The sequence below is a fragment of the Rhinatrema bivittatum genome, chromosome 16 (genome assembly GCF_901001135.1).
Source record: "Rhinatrema bivittatum chromosome 16, aRhiBiv1.1, whole genome shotgun sequence".
Lineage (NCBI taxonomy): Eukaryota > Metazoa > Chordata > Amphibia > Gymnophiona > Rhinatrematidae > Rhinatrema > Rhinatrema bivittatum.
The window spans coordinates 36,965,459-36,984,087 of NC_042630.1; the positions used below are offsets into that span (position 1 = coordinate 36,965,459).

Consider the following 18,629-nt stretch of genomic DNA (forward strand, 5'->3'; position numbering starts at 1 on the left):
CGTCATCGTGGATGATGTAGATCAATGGGTAGAGTTGACACAACAACGGTTAATTAGGACAGAGCTTCATTTTGGAACACTGTAGGGTGAAAAGGATTTTAGGTGGTCTTAGAATTATGAAAGAACCCACGATGTTTACAGATAATGAGGATTTCATTAAGAGCTAGAATCTGATTCTTAATTAAGTGCTCCTTGGATTTGATGTTGTAAGCCTCTTCAAAAAGTGGAGGATCTTTCTATCTTGTGTCCTGTCATTTGGGTGAGAAGTGCTGCACACTGTAACTATTGCTTCTCCCCCAACCCTGACTCCAACCTCGGGCTGTTTGTAGGGGGGAAATTTGGAAGGGGGAGGGAGAGAGAGCTGGTGAGAGGGAGAGAGGAAACCCTGCTGGATGAGGATATGCATGCGAATCAGAGAGGAGGCTTTGGAAGGGGGGGTGTATATGCATTAAGAGAGGGTTTCGTTGCGACAAGAGAGCATGAAAGAGGCTGGGGCTGATGTGTTTGAGAGGATGGTTGAACTTATTAATGAGACGTTATAAAATAAAGTGAGTGGGGGGAATGCTTGGATCCCAAGTGATGAGAGGATGGTGGGTCAGTTACTGACGGCAGCCTCTTCCCTGCCTCTTGGTCCTCACACTCTTCCCCCCTGGGCCTCAAGGTCGGAGGGGTGTACAATTGTGTATGCTGACCACCCTAGCAGTGAGTGAGTGATCACGACTAATAAGAGCCCAGCACCCGGGGCTTTTACCCCCATTACAGAGCTACCAATAAAGAAATGGTTGTACATAGCATTTGTCAATTGACTGAAAGCTCAGCCCACTGTCAGCAGAGCAGCATTGCTCCTGGTTCTGGTAAAGACCAGATTCCCTCCCGGTACTGCTCACTATGAAATCTTCTCATACTCCATGCAGGGCTCGGTTCACTGTGATGGGTCAACTTCTGACAGGAGCAAAGTGAAGAGCGGAGAGAAGCAGGGGGTTTGTCCTGGCTCCCTCGCTCTTTGGGATATTTAGCACATTTTGTAAAATTAAAATAGTGCTTATCTTTCTAGTTTTACCATCTGTCTGTCCATCCGTTCCACTGACACTACAGACAGGAAGGAGCTAGGCAAGAAACCCAGAACATGAGCATGACAGCAGCCAGCGCACTGGAGCTGGTGGGGTTCACCAGAGCCTGCTCCCCCACCAAGAGAGCTAAAATAGGAGTCACGCACGTGCAGCTCGCCCTGTTGCCTCCCCTTAGGCTCCTGACTGCTCTGCCAGATGCCAACTGCTGTGCAGGAGCAGGGGAGGGTACAGAGGGGCAAGAGTATGAGGACAGTAGAACAGAAGGAGGAAGGGAGGGGACAGAGCAGAAGGGGAGTAAGGAGAGCCTTAGAGGGGGAGTGGGGAGAGATGAGCCTGGCAACGTGGAGAAGGGTGCAGGAGAGAGTGGGAGAAAGACCCGGGGCTTACATTCACCTGTGCATACACAGACACACACGCACTCCTCAGAGTAATTGTAAACTGCATTCCCTCTCCCGATGCCAATGCAAGACTAACACACACACACACACCCCAGAGCAAGTGTAACTCAAACCCCCAGTACTGGAGAAAATGTAGTACACTAACACAATTAACCAAAAACCCCTTTCTTTTCATAAACGCGCTCTTTACGTTCTCACACAGTTCAAGGGGTTCTGTATGGTTGCAGCTTAGTGGGCTGCCCGGTCCATGATTAAATACACAGCGCATGTTTAGGCATCTGACGGTGCGCGGAGGATGAGCTCAGCCGTTCAGTGTCAGGCTGCGCCTCTAACCCGCTCCCCTTCTTAAACGTCCAACAGCAGGCGTCCAACTCTTCCGTCCACACTTCACTTGCGCCTTTGAAAACTCCTTGGGTTACTTCCCGCTTCCTGCTACAGACCCGCACCTCGCACACAAACTGTTTTTTTATTATGCTGCATCTTTTATTGGATTGGTAAGAATAGCACCAGATCAGTTCAGTGTAGTACAACTTAGCAGCTACGATCTGCAAAGGAACAGGCTGAAGTACAGTAAGAGATCACCAGATAATACACATTTATATCTATTGAAGAAACCGATGAGAAAACTCCCCAGAATCAGTATCCACGCTACGTTGTACTTATTAACAGAAAGAGAAAAGTAAATCTCAGACATCACCCCACGTACCCCATTATATCAGCAAACAGCCCAGCAATCAGAGCCTGGGATCTGCTAACCCAGCCCCTCCACACACAATTCCCCAAGACGCATCTCCAGTCTGGGAAGGGCTTCAGACTCCTGAATATTTATATTTGCATTCATTTCTCCATGAAATTTGGAACATTTCTACATGGCCCATCGACAGAGAAGACCATTCCAATTTCTGTGCAGTGGTCGCAGGTCAGAATACCAGGGGGCACAGGAGGAAGGTCCACTTTTGTTTGCTAAATCTTAGTAGCTGTTATACCCTGATAGAAACACAATCCCAGCAGGGTGCTCATGGGAGCAGCCATCTTCTCTACCCAACTTCCTGTGTGCCTGTGTCATCACTTCCTCCTCACTTTAGCTCAGTCAAATTTATGAGCTAGTGAGAGTGGAAGTTACAAGCCAGTTACTCAGGAAGTTGACAAATCAACCACATTTTTGATCGGAGTATGACAGCAAGCGAGATTTAAAGAATACAGCTGTGCTCTGAGACCTCCATTCTATGCCTTTCCACCCCTGACTGTTGTTCATGTCTGCTATTCAGCTTGCTTTCTGGGTATGTGCTATCTCACTGTCAGTAACTGCTGGGCTGCAACTTGGGCTGGATGATGACATCGCCTTTGATCTCGTACCACATTGACCTCCAACTGATGACGTTCCCATTGAGCCAATTAACATTGGCCAGAGCCAGCTGTACATCACTGGGTGACAACACAGAGTCCCACATGTTGACATCAGTTATTTCACCTATAAATGACTCAGTTGCATCAAAACCTCCCCCGTAGGAATCCTGGTCTTGCCCCAGTATGATCGATGGTTGTGCATTCACAGAGTAGCCTTTCTTCATGGCTTTTCTAGGTAGAGGTTTCCCATTGATCCACAGCGTCACCACTCCAGTAGAAGAGTCCCAGCTGGTACAGGTGTGCGTCCAGCTCATGGTGTCATCTGGGGCTCTGAATGTCAATTCTTCATCCCCCACGGACACCGAGTAATCTCTAGCAGCATTTTTGTAAATAAGAATATCATTATAACTTTTTGAGGTGGCAAGAGAGAACAGAGAGTAAGTGCGGGTCAGTTCCGTACGGTAGCGGAGACAGACTGTGAAGCTAGAGAGTGAAGCTGTCGCCTTTGGTCTCAGAATCACATAGTTGCTGGAGGACTTTTTAGGGAAAATGAACACGTTCTCCTCCATGTCTGTGGGAAAAGAAGACACAGAGATGAGAGCAAGGTAACCCCCCTCCTGTACAGAACCTCCCATTCCACGAGGGCCACTTTCTCTCCTCTCTACCTCATCACTCCCCCTCAATGCACAGCAGTTCTTTCCTGGAGGGCTACTTCCTCTCCATTCACAATTACCCCCTCTTCCCACCCATTCTGAGGAGTGATGGCAAAGTCTAAAAATTATCTGTAAAACAGATGCACCATGGGGTGGATTTTCAGAGCAAGGCAGTCACCTAACCACTGCAGTCCAAAGGGGCTGGATCAGCCCGTTTGAAAATGTATCATTACTTAGGCAGCTAAACTTAATTGCTCAAATTCTGGGCAATCCAGGGAGCACAATCAACTATGGGACTCCTATAGCCTTTAGCTCTAATGTTCTACACGTGCTGGCTAAATTTGGCACTTAATCTACATTACAAATGTTAGCGTGTATTCTTGGTAACATTTGCACAAGAGTCACTGATAAAACTTAAAATAATTTATCAGAATGTGTGGAAAAGATGTAAGAGGCTTAGCACAGATTGTGATGAACCTCATTCAGATTGATTGATTGATTGATCGATTGATTTAAAAGGGCTTGTTGCCCGCAAACTTCGGGCAGGTTAGAATATGAAAACATTCCCGATAAAAGAAAAACAATAAGGTACAGATAAAAATGCAAAACAAAAATCCAAAAAAGGATCAATAAGGCCTAAATCGTAAGGCTGAGCTGAAGCATGTGTCTGGGAGAGCCAAAGTATTCTGGGAGAGGCATTGGGACAAGGTCAGGTCTTGGTATGCTAGGCTGAATAAATAACTTTCCAAGCTTTCTGGAAATCCTCAGCACTGGATATAGATCTGATAATAGATACAGAACAGCGTTCGAGATCGTTGCGCCTGCAATAGAAAAGGTGCAATCGCGGGTGATTGAAAATCTGGTGAGTCTGGGTGAGGGTGCGTCAATCAAATGTGGGTTTCTTGACCTTAGGGCTCCTGAAGGGACATATAAATTCAGAATTGATCTTAGCCATGGACTGTTAACATTGTGGATCAGGTTGTGTACTGTGGACAAGATCTTATATGTTATCCTCCATTGGATGGTAACCAATGCAGAGAGTACGGAATGGGAGTAAGATGGTCGTGTAGCTTTGTGCTCGCGAGTAACTGGGCTGCTGAATTTTGAATCAATTGCAGTAATCAGTTCCTGTAAGCACCAATGATTGAAGAACGGTCTGAAAATCGTTTGGTTCTAACAGAGGTTTGATGTGTTTGAGAAGATGGAGCTTGTAATAGGACGTTTGTAGAACCGACGTGATATGTGATTTCATGTCAAGTTCAGGGTTAAAAGAAATGTCCAGGTTCCTAGCAGCACGAGAAATTTGAATGGTAGTGTTGCCAGAAATAAATGTGGTAGGTGTATCTGGAAAGGCAGTGTTACCTAGTATCATAATCCCAGTTTCTGACACATTGAGATAGACCTTATTGTGGGACGGCCATGAGTTAATAGAGGATAAACAGAGTGTGATGAATTGGGCGGTGGATGAGCCCTGCTGATGATTGGAAAAAAAAATTAATATCATCAGCGGAAAGGCAATAAGAAAGCCCCAAAGTGGGAAAAAGCAAGCAAATCAGTGCAAGATTGTGAGAAACGGAGATCATTGGAAGGATAACGTGCCTGCCCTCCATCAATACTGGGGCAGTAATTCCACCTTCCACCGCCCCCTCACCATGACATCCCCCAATCACTCCCCCCTGGAGTCAATCCCTGCTCCCTCCCTCCCAAGGTCCCCCCCCCTCTCCCGAGCATCAAGAGGGGGCTCTGAGCTCCCAGATCCCCCATTCCTTAAGGTCTACAGGGCAGAAGAGATTCCCAGTTGCTCCTGCCCCTCCGGTACCAAATTCTGCCGGGCAAAGGAACGCCTCGGGGCAACTGGCACCATTTTGAATTTAGTCGCCAGCGGGACGGGCACAGCGGGGGATTGCTCCTGCCCCGGATACCTGCAGTACTCTTCCTAGGGTAAGGGGTATCTGGGGGCTCAGACTCCTGCATTGGGTGTTTTGGGGGTGGAGAGCGAGTTCAGCCCTCACATTCGTGGTTACTGCCTCAGGGAAGAAGGAGGGCCGGGGAGTGAGGAGCACGCGTCCATGCAGCCAGCAACGCACACTCCTCACCAGCACTAGCGTGAGATTTACTAAGCGCTGCCGTTTGCGCAAAGTAAACAAAATACCCTCCCAAATATTTTAAAACAAGCGCTGAATATGAGTCAAAAACATGAAGGGGATACCCCTATAATAGGAATTATCACTGAATTTTCCTGAGTTCCCCAGTTGTAATCACAGGGCCCCACACTTGGTGCATCTTTATTAAATGTATCATTCATTTTACAAATAAAATAAAAAAATAAAATGTTCTTTAGTACTTTCCTGTGATCTGATGTGACCCAGCTCTTTGTTTTTTATAACTGCAGCCTCAGAGGTTCCGGCATATTCCAGACATCTTCCATGGCGGTTCTGATATCAAACCGCAAATATTTCCTGCACTTGTCTTGCAGTTTGAGGTCAGAGCAGTAGCAGAAGATGTCTGAAATCTGCCAGAACCCCAGAGGCTGCGCCAAACACGCAGTGCTGTCAAGTCAGATCACCAGGAAGCACCTAAGTGTGATTTGTGCAAAGCAAAAGATAAAAAGAAATGAATCAAGGAAGGGGCCCTGTGATTACAACAGGGAAACTCAGGAGAACTCAGATAATTCCTATTATTTGGGGTATCCCCTTCACTTTGCAGCACTTTTTAAATCTAATTGCTTATGTATTCTTTGTCGGTTTGTGCACAGATTATGCCCTGAACTATTCAACAAAGCAACCAGATTTTCATGTAGGTAGAGCCGTATAAAAGTTAGACATTAGAATGCTGTGCAGAAAACATCTGGATATAGCCGAAAACAGAAGGCGAAAAAAAAATCACTTTTATGGGCTGCAGTACCAGGAGTGGCCAAAAGGTGGCAGAAATAAGCAACTCATAGGAATTGCTCTGCAATACTTCCTTTACGTGTTTAATTCATACTGAAGAGATTTAGCAAAGAACGTTTTTGATATTTTCAGGCCATGTTATTTGTTATTTTGTATAAGAGTGTACCACTCTTCTGGTAAATCAGTTTGTGCCAGCTGTGATGAAGGATTTTAGTGATGCACTGGACGGAGATGCCAAGGGCCCGATATTCAGAACCATTTATCCGACTAATTTCAGACTTATCTGGACAAATGGCGGGATTTGAAAATCCCCTCTGGCTCACCTCCTTTGAGTTATCCAGCTAAGTAGTTAGCTGGCTAAAACTTAGCTGAATAACGTGGAAAACATCTGGGAGCATTTTGGAGTGAAATTAAGTTGCGCCAATATTCAGATTTTTGCCAGATAACTTATACAGCTAACTCTGGTTGTGCTGTAAAACAGTCCTCAAATAAGGTAGCTAAAGTTATTCCACCAAAGTTACTTAGGGCTCGATATTTAGCGCTACTTATCTGGCTAAGGTACAAAGAATATTCAGCAGCATGGCTATGCCGCTGAATAGCCAGGTATATCTCGCTACTTAGCTGGATAAGTTATATCCAGTTAACTTAGACAGCTCTATGGTCTAACTTAGCTGAACACACTTTTAATATCAGGCCTATAATAAGTAACCACAAACTACAAGACCTTAACAAGTTTCCCCCCACCAACAAATATCATAAACAAACAACTACTGCGTGGATAAAATATGTTCTAATGTGCGGTAGCACTTATGAGTATAATAACACGGTATGGTTATACCATTTTTAACTAGTGCATACCTTTTTTAATTTGAAAACTTTCAAGAAAAATTTTTTGGTTATTTTTTTCAACTTTTTTTTTAATTCTGCAAATTTTTTAATTTAAAAGTTTTTCTTTGCTTCAGTGTTGACATATAATTCTTCACGATATCCGCTCTCCTTGTCAACCCGACTCACTTCTATCACATTTGCTAGGCAATACTGTACTTATCTTATTGGATATAGTGCACCAATGTCCATCCTGTTGGTGAAAACCTTCTATGTGAGTCGGGGCCGTCTGCCCGACATCGGCCGTATTTGGACATACATTGTCTGCTTCAGGGACTTAAGAGAGCCTTAGACAAATAACAGGCGTCTTGATGTCGGGCAGATGACACGCCCTGTATTTTGTATGCCATGTATGCCATGTGGTGAAGACCAGAACTGTGAAGGACTTCAAAGGGGCGTGGGATAAACACTGTGGATCCATAAAGTCAAGAGGCTGCCAATGAAGAGTGGGTGACTCGCCAGAATGATGGCTACAGCCTGGAGTCAATACCCTTATTAAATAAACATACACATGGTTACTGTGACTCCAACATCGCTCTAAGCTTCAACAGCAAGAGGAAATGTGGAAAAAAGGATTCACACTCACAAAGAGGGGAGTAGCTGGCTTGTTACGGCGGTTACTACCCCAAATCAAATAAGCCTGATACTTCACTTTCAATGCATATACAGCAAAGTTCTCTGATTCAACGGCAGGGGAGAAGAAAAACTGATACTTCACACATCAAGCAGAGCTCTCTGTTTCAACGGCAGGGGAGAAGAAAAGAGGGTTCGCACTCACAAAGCGGGGAGTAGCTGGCTTGTTACGGCGGTTACTACCCCAAACCAAATGTGCCTGATACTTCACTTTCGATGCACATCCAGCATAGCTCTCTGCTTCAACGGCAGGGGAGAAGACTTATACGTCATGCATATCCAGCATAGCTCCCTGCTTCAACGGCAGGGGAGAAGAAAAACAACCAATAAGGGCTGTTTAACATAGTCTGGGTAAAACAAATAAGCATGGGTGTAGCTTGCTTATTGCGGCAGCTACTACCCCTAACTAATCAAGCTAGATATTTCACTTGGATGCAGCTCCATCACTGCTCTCTACATTAAAGGTGGGGGTGGAAGGGAAATAGAACAAAGAGCTAAGAGAAACAGATAAGTATGAGAGAAAAAATGTGTGAAGCTTGCTGGGCAGACTGGATGGGCCATTTGGTCTTCTTCTGCCGTCATTTCTATGTTTCTATGTTTCTATATGTTTCTCCCTGCAGTAACTGAGTGCATAATCACATTACTGAACCAGTAAAGTGAGCAGAAATGAGACAAAAAGCTACACTCAGCACCAAAACATTCATCTCTACACAGCGACTCAGCCCCCAGGGAGGGTCACTTTAGCCTTCATGCCACATTTTGACCTAGAACTCTGAGTTGTAAAGTGAGATCCTTGCTCCCAAGTACATTCTGCATATTCGGCGTGGAGAGGGGATGGAAACTTACCTTCAGCACTGCTGCCGAGGACAGCGACAAGGACCAGAAAGTAGCAGAGTCCCCTCATGGTCACTGTCTGATGGAAGAAAGCAGAGGATTAGTGACAGGGTGAGCAGGTTCAGAATCTCAAACCTCGTCCTAGGATGCTTCTCTTTAATGTTATTTGTGCCTCAATAAAACACCTCCTTACCTGCCAGACGTCACTTAGCTTGTCCCTTGCATCCTACCATTGTACATAGTTCTCTATGCTCATGGCTTTGTTGATTTTTCCATAATAAAGTTCCTGAATCCTCTTATTTGGGTTGTCTGTGTGTCTTGACTAGATTGTAAGCTCCATGGACCAGGAACTGTCTCTCTTATGTGTCTGTACAGTGCTGAGTGTATCTAGAAGCGTTATAGAAATTATTCATAGTGAGGTACATAGGGATCCGATTTTCACAGAAAGCTGAGCCCATGACCTAGGAGCCTTGGTTGTAGGCATCTAAAGTTGTCAGATTTCATCCGACCTTAGGTGCCAAAATTTGGGGCTGAAACATAGAAACATGACGGCAGAGAAAGACCATATTGTCCCTCTAGTTTGCCCATCCGTCCAATTAATTTAGCATTATAACTCCCATCACTTCCTTAGATATCCCCTGTATTTATCCCGTGCTTTCATGGTTCAGATACTGTTTTTATCTCCACCACCTCCACTGGGAGGCAGTTCTATGTGTCCACCACCCTCTCTGTAAAGAAATGTTTCCTGAGTCTACCCCCTTTCAACTTCAATTCCTTACCCCCTCATTCTAGAGCCTCCTTTCCATTGAAAGAGGCTCACCTCCTGTGTATGGAAACCTTTGAGCATATCTCCGCTATCATACCTTTCCTCTAGGTTATACATGTGTAGATCTTTGAGTCAGTCCCCATATGCTTTAGAATAACGACCACTGCCCATTTTAGTAGCCTCCCTCAGGACAGACTCCATCCTGTTTATATCCTTTGAAGGTGGGGTCTCCAGAATTGTGCACAGTATTCCCAGTGAGGTCTCACCAGGGACCTATAGAGGGGCAGTATCACCTCCCTTTATCTGCTGACCATTCCTCTCCCTGTGCATCCAAACATCTTTCTGGCTCTTACCATCACTTTATCCATCTGTCTGGCCACCTTAAGATCATCAGATAGGATCACCCCCAGATCCTGCTCTTCCTTTGTGCTTAGAAGAATTTCACCTCCAATACTGCGCCTTTCCCTTGGGTTTTTGCATCCTAAATGCATTACTCTGCATTTTCTAGCATTAAATCTTAGCTGCCAAACCTTAGACCATTCCTCGAGCTTTGCTAGATCCTTCCTCATATTTCCCATCCATACTGACAGTCCACCCTGTTACAGATTTTGGTATCATCGGCAAACAGACAAACCTTTCCCTACAATCCTTCTCCAATGTCGCTCACAAAAATGTTGAAAAGAACTCGTCCAAGAACCAATCCCCGAGTCACTGCTAGTAACAGTCCTCTCCAAGAAACATCCATTTACCATCCCCTAAATGTAAGTCTCTGTTTTCACTCAGCACCTAAACAGTGGATGGGGCAGGGGCTGGTCGGGGATTGCCTAAATGTGAGTGAATGAATAGCAGATCTAAATTTAGGAGCCTTAGTTTTGGGGGCTTAAATCTAAGCAAGTTTTCAGACTCCTTGGAGATGGGATCGTGTGGTTCCTCTTCATAAAAGTGGAAGTAAGGAGGAGGCTGGGAACTACAGTCCAGTCAGTCTGACCTCTGTGGTGAGCAAACTAATGGACTCGCTGCTAAATCAGAGGATGGTGCAGTTTCTGGAATCCAATGGATTGCAAGATCCGAGGCAGCAAAGTGTTACCAGAGATAAATCTTGTCAGATGAATCTGATCAATTTCTGGAGACAGAATACAGAGGGGGAAAAAGAGAGTTCTTGTGAAGCAGTGGAGTCTGAGGTGGGCTCTGGAGGAGGAGAGTGGAATCCCTGGCCTGAAGGGCGAGGAGGCAGAGGTGGGCATGGCCGGGCTGCGCTTACCTGAGGAAGGGCGGCTTCCAGTCTCAGGCCTGGGCTTGGAGTCTTCTCCACAGCCTACAAAACGCTCTCCCTTATTATATAGGTTTAGCTGTGGACAATCCTTTTGCTGACCCTCCACTCCTGAAAAGCAAATACAGATATTCCAGAAATATTTTCACAAGCTGTTGACCTAAGCTTTCATGCAAACATCTGCCTGGCTAGTACTACCTTTGGAAAATGATAAATCAGATAAGAGGTTTGAAGGAAACCTGACGGGGGCCACCTGGGTGCTTTCTGCATCTCCTGCATGGGTGAATGTCCCTCAGCTGGCAAATGCAAGAATCAGAACCGGATTTTCCAAGATCTTCAAATGTTATGCATGTAAAAATTAACATATATGCGCGTCAACAGCCTCTACTCTTGTATTCTGTCTTTTATAAAGGTCCAAAATATATATGTATTTTCTCCTTTGTGTGCACATCTATGCATGCAAAAAAGGGGTGGTCTGGGACACATGTAATTCGATATTTTAAAGACACATGCATACATTTGCCAACTTGTTTATTTTTATATCTGCTAATTATCCGACGAAAGTGATATTAAGCGTGTTTATTAAGAAGTAGTGACGGGGTGAGAGGAATGCATGAATTGTGGTGGGAGTTCAGGTGGAAAAACCAAGAAGGTCTCGGTGTCCTGGAAAAGAACTGGTTGAACTGGCACACTAGTTAATTTCATTTATGTGCATCCCTTTTAAATTGGCCAACATAGGCGTGTAAATTGGGACTCACACAAATAAAGCACAAAATGTGCGAGCTTATATTTTAAAAAATACGTAGAAAACGTATGCACGTGCAAAACATTGATACACACGGTTTCAGTGCATTGCATGTACTCCTACGTAAGCCTACATACCCGCATATGTTGTGGGGTAGAGATTCGTGTATTTTATAAAGTGCGCATATATCATAGACTCAGATTATAAAATACTTGTTTAGGTCTGCTCGCGGTCATATATGCACGTATATGCCACCGTGTGCAGTTGTTTGAAAGCCACCCTCAAAATGTCTATAGTCAATCTCCGGCCCTTAGACAGTAACATAGTAGATGCTGGTAGAGAAAGACAAAATGGCCCTGTTATTCCTGACCGCACTGCTAAGGATCTATCCCAGCTGCCAGCCAGAGAAGCTCGACCTGCTTCTGACATATCGCTCCTTATTTAAGCCCAGGTTTATTCTCTTCCTCTTTGGTTCTCTACCATCTTGGCTGTAAAGGTCCCTGTACGTAATCCAACCCCCAGATCCCTCTTCCCCTATCTTGCCTGAAAGCTTTCTCATAAGATGGTACCGCAGACCTGCCTTAGATGCATCTCATTAAAAAAACTATCCCACTGCCGAAAAGCTGAGTAAAATCTTAGTATATTCAGGGAAAATATTCCTACTCTATAAACATTTTCTGAACACCATTTGTTTTAAGGTAACACAGCAATTGTATTTATACCTTTACACTTGTTAATGAATAAAATCAAATAAAATTCTAAATGTACACTTTTCTTAAACACAGCAGGCAAAAAATATATTTTATACATTTTTAATTTTCTCCCCTCAGGTCAAAGCCACATAACACTAACTGCAGACATCACCTCCTTTTTCCCACGACCAAATCCAACCCATCTTCTCATCTCCCCCAATCCCTCAATCTCCCTCGCCCACATCTGAGGGGCTCTATTCCATCAATGAATCTTTATCCGTCCAATGTGCTACAGCGATATGGGATTAGGAATCTCACTGTCAGCTCTTGCTGGCAAGAATTCTGGTAGATTTTAAAACCCCGACGTACGCCTAAGCCGGGAGATATGCGCGTGACTCGGCCCGGCGCACGCTATGTGGATTTTAAAACCCACGCGGGTACGTGCGCATCTCCTGCTACACACACAAGTCGCAAAGATCCAAAAAGTGGTGGGCGTGGGTGGGCCGAGCATGTAAAATGAAGTCAGCGCGTAAGTATTTACGTGCACAAGCTCACCCCACGGTCCCCTACCGCGTAACTTTACTTCTGCTATGAATGGCGTGTAAGTCATGTAACAAATAAAACTAGGATAGTCAGCGGGGTTTAAGGATCAGGGCTAATAGGGTAAAAGGAGGGCAAGTTAGCTAGGGGGATTAGGAAGTCCTCTCCTTTATTGTGGTGAAATGGGAATGAACTGGAGAAACAGGTAATTGCGTCGGTGCACGTATCTACTAAAATTCCCCCTACTTACGTGCTCGAGTCGCCATTTGCGCACAGGTGCACATATCAATATAAAATTAATAAAATCCACAATGAATTTGCATGCGTTATATTTGCATGTACTATCTCTGTTGCATGCAAAGCTATCACATGCATAATCTTTGTGGATATCCTGAAAATCTGGACTGATTAGGTGTGTCCCAAAGGACTGGACTGAGAACTATTAATCTAAGGATTCCTGAATGGCTCAGGGGGTTCATCTCTTTTAGGGCTATAGCTCTTGCTCTGGGACATGAAGGATTATTCTGTTGTGATTAGTAGTCCCTGTATGTTACTCCACTTTAGGTTTAAGCAAATGAACAGACTTGTTAATCCCTTGTTGTTCCAGCTGGTCTGATTTCTTTTACAGGATACATTTCACATCACGAGTTTCACAGTTCTCAACTTCATTTAGGACTATTTTACAGCATTTTTAACAGTAGCCGCATCCTCTTAGAAGAGCTAGTTCAGTTTCCACATCAGCTATTTGAATCATAGGTATTCAAAGACAGGACAGTCCCCCAACACAGCTGTGTTTCTCTGATGGGGCTGCATCGGGACCCACAGCACAAATTCAGTCAGGAAAGTCACTCAGCGTGCCGTGGGTTCTCATAAGTAAATTCAAGGAAAGCATTCAGTGACTCTGAGTCTACTGCAGGTTTGCATAGGTAAATTTGGAAGGCGGCATTCCGACAGGAAGGTTATTTCAGAATAAACGCAGGTTGGCGATAACTTTTAAGCAGCTGTGCGGGCGTACATGTACACTCGTTTGCCGGCTTGCATGTATTTATGCGCGTATGTTATAAAATTGGCAGTACATGTGTGCGCAAATGCCACTTTTATCACATAGGTGGGGAGATTTTGCTAGACACATGCACCGATGCAAATACCCGTTTCCCCCAGTTCATCCCAGTAAAGGATAGGACTTCTTAACCCCCCTTCCCCCCAGCTCGATAGCCTCCCTTTTACCCTGCTAGCCCCGACCCTTCAACCCCGCTGACTAGCCCTGATTTTTTAATTTTAAAACTTGAGCACCATCCATAGCTGTTTGTCTCTGCCGTGCAATCCTGTGACTCATCCTTCTGCAATTTCTATTGTAAAGTGATTTCTGGTACTCTGGAAGAATAAAGATGGTTTTTGTTTTTTTTATAATTTTCAGAAGTATAGCCCTTGAGTGAGAATCTAACTGAGCAATCTCAAGGTTGGGGGATTGAGGACTGGGTCTGCCACAGAGTAGGAAAGAGAAGATTTTGTGCAGGGGAGCAGTCTGATGGTCACAGAGGTGCTCTGTTGAAATATTGCATAGTAGCCATGTTCTTCTCTAGTACTGTGCCAAACCTCAGATCACTCGATTTTCCTCCCACGTAGATATCTCTGGCTTTCCACTACCTTTTGGGGGGGGGGGGGAGTTCTTTCCATTAAATCCTGTACCTTGTTACCCCCAGTGGAATCTTCCTTCACCCACCTATTTCACATTGCTTGCAACCAGGTTACATCCCCTTCTGCAAATCCTCAGATAGATCTAACAGCTGTCTCTATTTCATCTGCACAGGCCGAACCAGTCCTGGGATTTACCTCCCATTGCACCCATGATTTCTGCAGACAGATGGAGATACCCATGGGGTAAAATCAGGAATTCCTCAGCATCCAAATGGCCCCTGTCCAGGTAAAATGGGGCTAACAGTTAATAACTCTAGCACCAGGGCCATGTTTCTTTTCCTTGCATCACCGTTTTCCATCTATTTCATCTCTTCCTCTCCTCCAGATCACCTCCTTCACGTCTGCAAACAACCTGAACACCCACCCATTGGTCTTATCTGGCTTACTGTTGTCTTTCACTGTTTAACCACGCCAAGAATATTTTCATAATCTTTTCATTCTTTTAAAGCACATTCTGAGAAATAGCACAGGAAGGGATATGTGTCTTTGTGCAAAGGCACACGTGTGACATTTGATTGTGACTTCAGTGTAGCTGTGCAAACAAGGTGTGGATAGTATGAGCTGAGCGTGTGTGCCCAATGAGAATGGCCTTGTTGTAAGGGGAGGTCATTCATAGTTCATCACCTATAGAAATTCATAGGTGAATACAAGACCAATTGAAAGCTCTTAAGTTGGCAAAGGCTTCTGGGCCTGACTTCAGTCTAGGGAATGAATTTTACAAGATATTGGATCATTTAATTGCACCATCTCTGAAACATCTACATAATAAAGCAATTGAAGATACACCTTCTCTGGTGATATGAATCAGGCTTTGATAAAGGTTCTTTGGAAGAAAGATAAAGATCTTCAGCTCCTGGAATCTTCCATTTCACTAATAAACTCTGATTTGAAAATCCTTGCCACTGTGCTGGCCGGTCGGTCGCTTGATCCCTGTTATCTCGGATTTAGTACACGGTGATCAAGCAGGATTTGTGAAACAACGCTACTGTCTTGTGGGTGTAACCAAAGCATTGTTAGCTGTAGAATCAAAACACAGGGAGGTGTTACACTGACTTTGGATGCTGAAAACATTTTCGATGACGTGGGATGGAAATATTTGCTCTGGCTTTTCTCTCACTATGGGTTCTGTGGTCTCTTTTCAGATGGGTAACATCTTTGTATGACTCTCCAAGAGCTAGGATTGTGGTGAATGGACAACTTTCTGATTTTTATTTCCTCTCTGCAGAGGTACTAGAAAACGATGTCCCTTATCCACTTTGTTATCTGTATTATTTTTAGAGCCTTTAGAAATCAAACTTAGAGATCTCCCCTCCTCTAAAGCGCTTGGGGGGTTCCAGGAAGGAGCTTAAAATCAGTCTGTTTGCTGATGATCTGCTTTTATTCTTGGGGGGAGCCAAGAGCTGCTATTCCTGGAGATAATAGGTGGTGATCGAGAGATTCGGGTCTTTCTCTGGGCTAGGGATTAATTACTCTGAATCGATGGCCTTTTCTTTGGATGATTCTCTCTCGAATAAGTGCGACTCTTCCTTTCCTTCTCCTGGGGCTGGGGAGTCCTTTGTATATCTCGGTATGCGACTTGCTAGGTCTTATTTTTAATTCATATAATTTGAATGTTACAGGTGTTCTTGGACACATAGGGTGCGCAGGTGCGATGCGACAGTTTTATAACGTGCGCAGGCATATGCACGCATGTTATAAAATAGCTTAGGCGTGCATATATGTGTGTGCCTAACTTTAAGCTTGTGCGCATCCAGTAAGTTGGCTTATGGACAAGCAATAGGCAATAGACAGGTCCAGCCGAAGACCAGTTTCACAAGGGCACCCTCCAATTTGACCAGCATTCTCCTAGATCCTCCCAACCCCCTGACCCTTAGCCTGCATTCCCCCAGATACCTCCTCCATAGCAAAAGTACAGTTACGCGGCACTGGACCCGGGCACGTCCCCAAGCATGCAGGTACTTGCACGCATATCTCTTGGCCCCCACCAGGAACACCCCCATCCTGCCGACACCACGACTCTTTTTTTTGGCCTTTTCGAGATGTGCGCACATCGGCACTTGTGCGCGCACCTGGGCACCTTACAAAATCGGGTGGACGGGTGCCAGTGCCAGTTGTACACCCATCTCCAAATTCTGGCGCACACCTGGCTTTTAAAATTCACCTTTAGGTCTTTCTTAACGAAGTGGCAGGTCTTGCCATTGTTTCGGCCACGGTGCTTTGGTTAAAATGATGATTTTTATCTAATATTCGCTACCCATCGTAAACGATTCCATGCTGTGTCAGGCAGAAAGACTCCCAGCTGTCTAAGTCACTGGTAGTTCAATTTATTTAATGGGGGAAGGCTCCTAGGATTAGCTGTGCCAAATGGACACTAGACGAAACATTAGGGGGAGGTTGAACGCTCTCCCAGCGCGCGCACAGGCCACTCTCCTGTGCGCGCGATTCACTAATCAAATTAGGCCCGGCCCAGGCAAAAGGAGACGCTAGGGACACTAGCGCGTCCCTAGCACCTCCTTTTGGACCGGAGCGGTGGCTATCCGTGGGTTTGACAGCCGACGCTCAATTTTGCCGGTGTAGGTTCTCGAGCCCGCTGACAGCCATGGGTTCGGAAACCGGACGCTGGCAAAATTGAGCGTCCGGTTTTCGACCTGCAGGACGACTTCAATTTTTTTTTTTTTACTTTTGGTAACTTTCGGGACCTCCGACTTAATATCTCCATGATATTAAGCATGATTTACTGCTTTTCTGTGCACTTTCCCGGGGCCCAAAGAAATTAGCACCTACCTTTAGGTAAGCGCTAATTTCTGAAAGCAAAATGTGCGGCTTGGCTGCACATTTTGTTTTCTGAATAGCGCGGGAATACCTAATAGGGCCATCAACATGCATTTGCATGTTGCAGGTGCTATTAGGTTCGGGCGCGCGGTAACGCGTCGAAAACGTGTGTCCAATAGAGGGTTAACAGTGCGCTCCATTGGAAATATCGGCCCATATATCAGCAAATATCTCAGCGATCAGAGCCTGAGATCTGCTAACCCAGCCCCTCCACACACAATTCCCCAAGACGCATCTCCAGTCTGGGAAGGGCTTCAGACTTCTGAATATTTATATTTCATTCATTTCTCCATGAAATTTGCAACATTTTATTGCAGGAAGATTTCTTTTGGCCATTTTAGGTAAATGGGAAAATCTGTACAGAAGTTGGAGCAAAAACCAGGCCAGGACGCAGGTTATTTTATTCTCATTATGGGGCAAACTGTCACCTCCTCCCTCTGTGAGTGTTGGACTGCCAGACAGGAACGCTCCAATCTGGTTTGTAGATCGGGAATCCCACGACTGCCTCCCTCCCGGTCCTGCGGGGCAGTATTGCAACTGTTACCACACCAGCATCCATGGCTCTTCCCTTTCTCTTCCCTCTATTTCCCAATCGGCTTTTTGTTTTTCTTTTCACTCTTATGCCAGAAAGCAACATGAAAACTGTAAACTCCTACATCAGGCCACTTTGGTCACAATCTGATACTTAAACAGAAGAGAAATGAAAATCCTTCCCCTGTTTCAACTGCTCGTAAGAGGCCCAGCAGTTTCCTCCTCAGAGCCGGCCTCTATTGGGCTTCAGCGCCGTGAGCCTTTATTTGGAATTAGCCAGACTTTTTCTCTTGTTTTTATACTCCCCTCCCATTGTGAGGACAGTTTTGCTTTCCTCCAGACCCCGGTTAATGTGGTTGCTAAGTCCGGCCACTAGGGGTCGCTTTTAAACAATGGCTAAGACTCCCTCACCCCCACCCCAAGACTGAATGCTACCCCGGCAGTATCCCCAGCTCCTGCCCCTGCCCTGGCCAGCACAGGGAGAAGAGTCCTGGCCTGGGAATCATAGCCAAGTCCCTCCACAAGGCAGTGCACGGCCCTTGTACTAACCCACGAGGCTGGCCCTGTGGCAATCATTTTAATTCAACTATTAAAATTGACTGTTAGCAGTTTCTTGAAATGAATTTAGATCTGAATTATGTTTGTAATATATCTAGTCATATCTGTTCTTCTGTGAAAAATTGCAGTCGTAGCTTTCAGTAAAAAACAAAATGTGGTATTTATTCCTTTCCCAAATACTACCCAACACTGTGTTGCCTAACCACTACTGCCCATTTACAGAGATGAGATCCAATTTCTGTGAAATGATCACAGGTTAGGATGCAAGTACAAGTGCACTTTCATT

General features: G+C 45.1%; 1 protein-coding gene across 1 annotated transcript; it reads right to left on the reverse strand.

Annotated features, from left to right (window-relative positions):
* Positions 1-2,350: 2,350 nt before the first annotated feature.
* Positions 2,351-10,852, reverse strand: LOC115078786 (serum amyloid P-component-like). Its single transcript, XM_029581812.1, has 3 exons — positions 10,739-10,852; positions 8,724-8,790; positions 2,351-3,386 (listed from the first exon to the last, which is right to left on the reverse strand). Exons 2-3 carry the CDS (start codon positions 8,779-8,781, stop codon positions 2,767-2,769), a joined length of 678 nt encoding a protein of 225 aa, XP_029437672.1. The 5' UTR covers positions 8,782-8,790; positions 10,739-10,852; the 3' UTR covers positions 2,351-2,766.
* Positions 10,853-18,629: the final 7,777 nt, after the last annotated feature.

Excerpts from the sequence above, each read along its gene's own strand:
- LOC115078786 (XM_029581812.1), bottom strand. The coding sequence starts at position 8,781 with ATGAGGGGACTCTGCTACTTTCTGGTCCTTGTCGCTGTCCTCGGCAGC. Across the intron at positions 3,387-8,723 it reads CCTCGGCAGCAGTGCTGAAG|ACATGGAGGAGAACGTGTTC; the intron begins GTAAGTTTCCAT and ends CTTTTCCCACAG.